This window comes from Symphalangus syndactylus, chromosome 1, assembly GCF_028878055.3.
Source record: "Symphalangus syndactylus isolate Jambi chromosome 1, NHGRI_mSymSyn1-v2.1_pri, whole genome shotgun sequence".
NCBI lineage: Eukaryota > Metazoa > Chordata > Mammalia > Primates > Hylobatidae > Symphalangus > Symphalangus syndactylus.
In genome coordinates, this window is record NC_072423.2 from 54,836,887 (window position 1) to 54,845,361 (window position 8,475).

The window sequence follows — 8,475 nt, forward strand, 5'->3', positions numbered from 1 at the left end:
TTTTTTTTCTGCTTCTTTTTCTTTTTTTAAATTTTTCTGAGACAGTGTCACACACTGTCGCCCAGGCTGGAGTGCAGTGATACGATCTTGGCTCACTGCAAACTCTGCCTCCCAGGTTCAAGTGATTCTCGTGCCTCAGCCTTTGAGTAGCTGGGATTACAGGCGTGCACCGTGCACCACCAGCTCAGCCAAATTTGGTATTTTTAGTAGAGATGGGGTTTCACCATGTTGGCCAGGCTGGTCTCAAATTCCTGGGCTCAGGCAGATTGCCTCGGCCTCCCAAAGTGCTGGGATCAGAGGCGTGAGCCACCACGCTCAGCCGTAGAATAGTTTCTGATTTGAACTATTTTGAATTCTGCTGTGAATATTCTACACCTTTCCTTGTACATATGTGCTTGCCTTTTTTTTTTTCTCCCCACAGGAACTTTTCCAAAGTGGTTTTACTCATTTGCATATTCCAATAGCAGCATATGCGAATTCCTTCTGCTTGATACCTTCACCAGCACTTACTCTTGTTGGATCTTTAAAAAATTTTATCCTAAGTTATTTTTTAAATACTAGTGGTCTTAAGTCTTTGTCATGGTCTTAATGTTGCCCAGTACTCATTCTTTGTTCCTTTCTCTGATACAGATGTGTGCAGGGTTCACCTGGGGAAATGTAAGAAATACTGAAGGATAGGCCGGGCGCGGTGGCTCACGCCTGTAATCCCAGCATTTTGGGAGGCCGAGGTGGGCGGATCATGAGGTCAGGAGATCAAGACCATCCTGGCTAACATGGTGAAACCCCATCTCTACTAAAAATACAAAAAATTAGCCAGGCATGGTGGCAGGCACCTGTAGTCCCAGCTACTTGGGAGGCTGAGGCAGGAGAATGGCATGAACTCAGGAGGCGGAGCTTGCAGTGAGCTGAGATCGTGCCACTGCACTCCAGCCTGGGTGACAGAGCGAGACTCTCTCAAAAAAAAAAAAAAAAAAAAAAGAAATACTGAAAGATGCTTTATTCAGTCCTACCCCCAGAGGTTCCAATTTGATTGGCCCAGAGTAGAGGTTGGCATCTGGATTTTCTTAAGTTCTCCAGGTGATCCTAATATGCAACCATAAGTGAAAATAAAAATGTTTGTGTTTTATCCTTATTGAACCTCACACACTTCTATGAACAATTTTGATTCTATGATTCATTTCAACCCAATCTTCTACTTCAGCTCTGTTTATTAAACCCGTCCTGCTTCATGTACCTTCTGAATGTCCTTGGTGCTTCTTTTTAAACTTAGTGGTTAAACCTTTGCTGCATTTAGAGGCTAGGATGTTTAGTTCTCTACATTATTCTACTTAGGGGTTAAAAAACCCTATAGAATCTATGTGAAACAGGAAAGTTTTGATCAAACTAAAGTAGAAGAATGGGTTAAATGAAGCATTCCAAAATCAAAACTCTGCATGGAAGTATGCGAAAACAAGGCAGGTTCAAGGATAAAATGTGGCAGTTTTCTCCTTGGCTGCACGTTAGAATCACTTGGGAATTTCTGAAATTTTCAGTGCTCGGGCTGATTCAATTAGATTCTCTGGAAGCAGGGTGCAGGCATCTCTAGTTTTAAAATGTCTTCAGATCATACCCATGTCCATGTCTATTAGTCATTATTGCCACAATAATGCTTCATAACAAACCATTTCAGAAATCAGTAGCTTATAACAAAGCATTTATTTCCATACTCATGGGTCTGCCGGTTGATAACTTGGCTGAAGCTGTGCGTTGGTCTGTGTGCTGTTTGGATTTGGCACCTGAAGAAACTTGGGTTCACGTCTGTGCCACATATATTTTGGACCCAGTCCAAAGGAGCAGCTGCTACCTGCAATATGTTTTGGTGGCATGTCTCCGGAGTATAACAAGTGAGCCAAATTGCAAAAGCACATTTAAGACTTTTGCTTGCATCAAAAGATGTTAATATTTCATTGACCAAATATCCTCACTTCCATAATCAACAAGGATGATTCAAAGTCCCACAGTGGGAGTGAATAACTGCTAAGCAGTACTCACAGTTACTTCAGTAACCAAGGTTGAGAACCATTGAAATGAAGGATCAAGTGATTGGGTGTCCGTGTAAAACTCAAAAACAGATGAGAGTATAATTGAGAAAGCTAGAGAGATGGGAGATGGTGGTCAGAATGGGGTGACCGAGTATTATGTTAGGGATAGTTGTCTAATGTGATGGGAAAAAATTTCATGGTTTGGTCATGGAAGTTGTGTGGCTGAGTTTTGAATAGTACTGAAGATTATGGAGATGATAGGTCCAGGATTTGGGAAGGTATTGAATAAGTCATATACCTAGACAGTGAAGTTGTCCAAAATGATGACAAGACTTGGAGTTGAAGGAAGAAAACAAACTTCCCTGACACTTTTAAAATTATGCCAATAGATAGTGCAGAAGAGGGTAGCCAGAGAATAGTGTCTTACTAGGCGTATGCCTCTGCTTGACCGATACAGCAGATGAATTCACAAATGGGAGGTGAAGCAGATGTTCAAACTACACATGCTTCATCTTTACCTCAAATATTTCAAAATATCCATTTCTTCCCCTTTCCCCAAAGAATTCTCGCTGTACTGAGTTAGTCACTGTGTTTGTTAGTTTGTTAGAATGGGAACAGAAAAAAGAATACAAACCTTAAGGTAGTTTATGATGAAAGAGTGGAGGCATCTTTACTCTTTACAGGAGAGGTAGTAGGAAGAAATCATTAAGAACTACATCAGCCGCCCCAAGATATGGAAGATGTTGGAAGAAATACAGCATCTATTGGTGAGAGGACGATACAGTTAAAGATAGATGTAGAAACACAAAGAGAAGAGATGGAGGATATAGGGAAGCATTCTTAATTTAATGGCGGTTTCAGAAAACAAGTAGAAATGTGAGGAAATGGGACAGTAGGAGGTTTGGTCATGGCAGTGGGCAGTAGAGGTATGAGAATAGAAGAAAGAATAGGTGACAGGAGATAACAAAGATAAAATCATACTGTGTTTAGCTGCCATGAGCATAAATTGTTATATTAAATAATGTTTTTTTGTTTTGTTTTGTTTTTTTTTGAGACGGAGTCTCGCTCTGTCGCCCAGGCTGGAGTGCAGTGGCGCAATCTTGGCTCACTGCAAGCTCCGCCTCCTGTGTTCACGCCATTCTCCTGCCTCAGCCTCTCCCAGTAGCTGGGACTACAGGCGCCTGCCACCACGCCTGGCTAATTTTTTTGTATTCTTAGTAGAGACGGGGTTTCACCGTGGTCTCGATCTCCTGACCTCGTGATCCGCCCACCTCGGCCTCCCAAAGTGCTTTACAAGTGGATTACAAGCGTGAGCCACCGCGCCCGGCCTCCGTAATGTTTATGGAGCTTTTGAACATGTGCTAGTCACTATTCTCAGCACTTAACATGTTTTACCTAATCACCACAACAAACCCAAGAGGTAGAATCAATTATTATTCTTTGCAGTTTACAGATGAGAAAACTGAGGTATAGGTAGCAGTCTGACTCTAGAGCCCAGCTTTTTCATTGGGTGCAGTGGTGGAATAGTTGTAAGAACTTTGATTTCTCAGCCCTGTTTGTGGTTCATTAGATTAGCATTTTAGAAAAACTATTGTGTAAAGCAGTTTTCAAAATGTGGTCCCAAGGCCAGACCCGGTGGCACACAGCTGTAATCCCAGCACTTTGGGAGGCCAAGGCGGGCGGATCACCCGAGGTCAGGAGTTCAAGACCAGCCTAGTCAACATGGTGAAACCCCATCTCTACTAAAAAATAAAAAAAAATTAGCCAGGTGTGGTGGCGAGCACCTGTAATCCCAGCTACTTGGGAGGCTGAGGCAGAATAGCTTGAACCTGGGAAGCGGAGGGTGCAGTGAGCCAAGATCCTGTCACTGCACTCCAGCCTGGGCAACAAGAGCAAAACTCCATCTCAAAGAATAAATAAATAAACAACAACAACCAAAATGTGGTCCCAGACCAGGAGCATTAGTATTAGTATTATCTGGGAACTTAGAAATGTAATTTCTTTTTTCTTTTTTTTTTTTTGAGACAAAGTCTCACTCTGTCGCCCCGGCTTGAGTGCAGTGGCGTGATCTCGGCTCACTGCAAGCTCCACCTCCCGGGTTCATGCCATTCTTCTGCCTCAGCCTCCCGAATAACTGGGACTATACTATAGGCACCTGCCACCACGCCCGGCTAATTTTTGTATTTTTAGTAAAGACGGGGTTTCACCATGTTAGCCAGGATGGTCTCGATCTCCTGACCTCGTGATCCACCCACCTTGGTCTCCTAAAATGCTGGGATTCCAAGCGCAAGCCACCGTGCCCAGCCTAGAAATGCAATTTTTGGGCCACACCCCAGAGCTATGGAATCAGAATCTCTGAGAGTAGGCCCAGCAGGTTTTTTTTAACAAGCTTGCCAGGTATTTCTGGTGCATACTCAAGTGTGAGAAACATGGTTAAAGAATAGATTGCATTGTGGTGCTAATTAAGAGGCTCTTGCAGTAAAATGAGACATGAGACTTGAACTTGTAAGGAAAATGAGATACAGTGAAGTAACCAGGTTCCAGAGATGTGTGGGTGAGAGAATTGGCAGGAATTTGTGAAGAACATTGGGAGTGGAGGTTAGTGAGTGTTAGGAGGAATCGGTATGATACTTAACAGTTTGCTGGGGTAGATGGGGGTGCTCTTCACTGGAATGAAGATGATGAGTTTCACTTTGGACCAGGAGATATCCAGATCTTCACATTTCTTCCTCTACTAGAAGCATTTGGATAAGGTACAAAGAATTTGACATTTGAGGATCAAATGGGAACAGAATAGCATAAGTTCCTGAATTTTTATTTTGGGCTACAAATTATGCAATTGGAACTTAATTTAATGAGATGCTTCAGACTGACTGGACACCTACCCAGTAGTCTTTGTTGCCCTTCTTGCCTCGTGAGAAGTTTGTGGGGGAAGTTAGGGCATACGTAGCACCAGTACAACCTGGTATGTTTTTTAAATCATCTTAGTTTTTGTTTAGGGAAACCTGTGACTTTTGCAGTATTGTTTAAAAAATATTTCTTAGTAAGAAGATATAAAGTTTCTGAAAGTATAAAATATATTATCTGAGCAGAATTTTAAAGTTAATGTGTATGAACTTATACGGTTACTATTTTTTCTTCTTTACTATCTTTCTGTTTATAGAGTAAAAGGTAGATAATAGTATATAACCCTGCTTCATTTGTACATGTTATATTCATTTCTTGCATTCTTGATTTGAAATCTGTACCGCTCTATTCACATGTCCTCTTCTCATCACTGCTTGTCTTTTTTCCTATGCCTTAGTAATTTATTCATTATAACATGGTATCAGAAACTAGGCGACCTGAGCAAAATGTATCCACTTGAAAGGGATTTCCTCATACCTATATAGAAATCATTCTCATATTCTTCAAAACATGATGTTGTACAAATTTGATAGAAAAACAAATGTCAGTCTAGGCCAAGTTCTCAAAATTAAGTAATTTTTAATAAGCACAAACACAACAGTATTACTTGTTGGCATTTTCATGGCTTACTTTTTCTTCATTGATCTAAGTTGAGATTTTGTTTTTCATTTTGTGAAATATCTAGAAACATTTTAGTTGTTTTCAGAAGATTAACTAATAAATGAAAATAAAATAGTTCTGTGAATGTATATATTCTGATATTTAATATTGTCATTGTATTAATATATTTTTTATTTACAAAATAATTTGTCTTGAGTGATTTTGGAACTTGAGCTTTTTCCTTCTTGAATCTGATTGTTTTTAAGGAGCTTATGCTCTGTTACATATTCTTAAGTGTTATTTTCAGGAAAATTCCTTTTAAGAAGAAAAAAATATATAACTTTGTTTATTTTTCTTCCATAGCCTTTGTTTAGTACCAGTCACTCTTTTACTTTCCAATTGTTCTAAGGCTGATGTAGATGTCATAGTTGATCTTCGGCATAAAACAACAAGGTAAAGATTTGTTTAGTGCAAGGTTATTTGATTTGGGAGCAATTTAATATTTTGAAATTATGCAAATAATTACCTAACATGGATAAGAAAGTTACTCAAGCTTGTCCTGGTTTTTTGTTTGGTAATATAGAAGGCTTACAGATGTGTTACAGAGGTTTTAAATATTAAAGATTTTTTTTCTTGATTATAAAATAGTACTTAACAACAAAAAAAATCCAGATCCACAATCCCACATCAGATACTCCTAGAGCCAAATGCTTTTGGGAATTCAGAAATTTTTGAATTTTTGGAAAAATACTATAAAGCGTATACTTTGTATTTTTGTATAACACCCCAAACAGGATCTGGGACAGTTCTCTGAAATCCAGAAACACACCTATATATGTGATTTTGAGTATCATAAATTTATTAATACTTTATTGGGGGTACTGTGTTGTTTTCTGTTTTTCAATATTATAAACAGTTTCAATATTATAAGCATTCGTGTACAGACACTTATATATGGCTAACTAAGGAGTTAAAAGCTTTGGTTTGAAATCAAGTTCTAACATATACTAACTCTTATGGGCATTAAATGAAATAATCCACTCTTAGCATTGTGCCTAGAAAATAGTAACTATTAAAAATAATAAATGTTAGCTGTTATAGTAATGATGTTGCTATTATTAAACAGTTGGTTTCATAAAATAATTTTTAGAAATAGAATTGTTAGATGAAAAGGATATGTTTGTTTTCTTCTTGAGATGGAGTCTCGCTCTCTCATGGGCTGGAGTGCAGTAGTGCAATCTCAGCTCACTGCAACCTCTGCCTCCCAGGTTCAAGCGATTCTCCTGCCTCAGCCTCCTGAGTAGCTGGGATTACAGGCATGCACCACCATACCTGGCTAATTTTGTATTTTTAGTAGAGACGGGGCTTCATTATGTTGGTAGGCTGGTCTTGAACTCCTGACCTCAGGTGATCCACCTGCCTCAGCCTCCCAAAGTGCTGGGATTACAGGTGTGAGCCACCACGCCCAGCTGAAAGGGATATGTTAATGTGACTTTGGGAAAAAAATTAAAAAGAAAAAAATCCTGTAACTTACCATTTTCCTCCTCCCTTAGTCCAGAAGCACTGGAAATCCATGGATCATTCACATGGCTTGGACAAACACAGTATAAACTTCAACTTAAAAGCCAGGAGATTCACAGTCTGCAGCTGAAAGCGTGCTTTGTTCATACAGGTGTTTATAATCTTGGAACTCCTAGGGTATTTGCCAAGTTATCGGACCAAGTTACAGTGTTTGAAACAAGTCAGCAGAATTCCATGCCTGCCCTGATCATCATCAATAATGTGTGACAACTTGGAAATTTGTACTGAAATCCACAATAATCAGTTTTTGCTGGATGGGTTTTACAGCAGTATTTGATATACCTAACTTGTTATGGAGGTTGATTGATATCTGATCCCTGCAAAATACTTAGACTTGTCATTTTGTTGATGATGCAAAGCACGTTGGACTGAGAATACTTATATTCTTTTTCTGTATTTTTTTAAACCCTGAGAATAATTTACATGCTCATAATACAGGATTTCAACATATCTGTGCACCTTATTAAGCCCCATCTTAAAACACAGAGTCTAAGTCTGCTGTTACAACTTGTCAATGGTATATGAATATTAGGAGATGATTCTGAGAAAGGAAAGGCCTTGTTGGCAGTACTCCTGTTAAGCCATTAGTCTCTAAATTCCAGCTTTACTGTGAAGTTCTATAGAGTGTTAAATACAGATTTTCCTGTCTTGCTTCACACAGTTCCTTAAAATCAGTTTTGAACTTTGGTCATAGAGTCTTCATATTTCAGTATCTGGTGGTCCCTATGGCTTATACATAACTTTGTAAAAAGAAAAAATTTTTTTCTGATGCTTTGAATATAGTTTTGAAAGGAGTTTTGACTTTTTTCCCCTCATTCATCTCAGTATAGAGTGCACTATTTCACAATACAATTTTTGTCATTAAAATTACCATATTCTTTATTATATAACGCTAACAATTGAGTTGATCTGTTTAAAATATAAATCTCAAGTTAATTAAAAATAAGCTTTTCAAAAATGTATTATATTTATAACAAATGTACTGTAAATAGAATAAAGACATGCTATTCACTGTATAGCGTATTAGTATCTGTTGATTAGAAAGTCTGGTTTCAAAATATCTTTTTATTCAGAGAATGGGCATTTGGACATAAGAAATTTCAATTCAGCCCTGCTGCAGATAGAGAAATGGGAGCAAGGGTGTTTCAAATGAATATCTCTTGTCATTGGAGAAGGAGGGAAGACAGGGTGTAGGAGTGGGTGGCAGGGAGTACAAGAGCCAGGGTCAGCCAAGTCTGGAGCAGATGGGGTCCTTGTGCCATTGACAGCTACCATGGTTTGTTCCAGTCTCAATCTCGGCACTAATCGGAGCAGACTACACCAAAATGGGGAGAGATCAAAAGAGCCCGTTTTCAGATTGAAGATT

General features: G+C 39.0%; 1 protein-coding gene across 2 annotated transcripts in view; it reads left to right on the forward strand.

Annotated features, from left to right (window-relative positions):
- TRAPPC8 (trafficking protein particle complex subunit 8) overlaps nt 1-8,125 on the forward strand; it is a 117,045-nt gene extending 108,920 nt beyond the window's left edge. For both annotated transcript variants that reach the window (XM_055235241.2, XM_055235230.2), the window contains exons 28-29: nt 5,892-5,981; nt 7,082-8,125. In XM_055235241.2, coding sequence (XP_055091216.1) covers nt 5,892-5,981; nt 7,082-7,316 — 325 coding nt within the window. In that variant the 3' untranslated portion in view covers nt 7,317-8,125. The remainder of the gene's footprint in view (nt 1-5,891; nt 5,982-7,081) is intronic.
- Nucleotides 8,126-8,475: the final 350 nt, after the last annotated feature.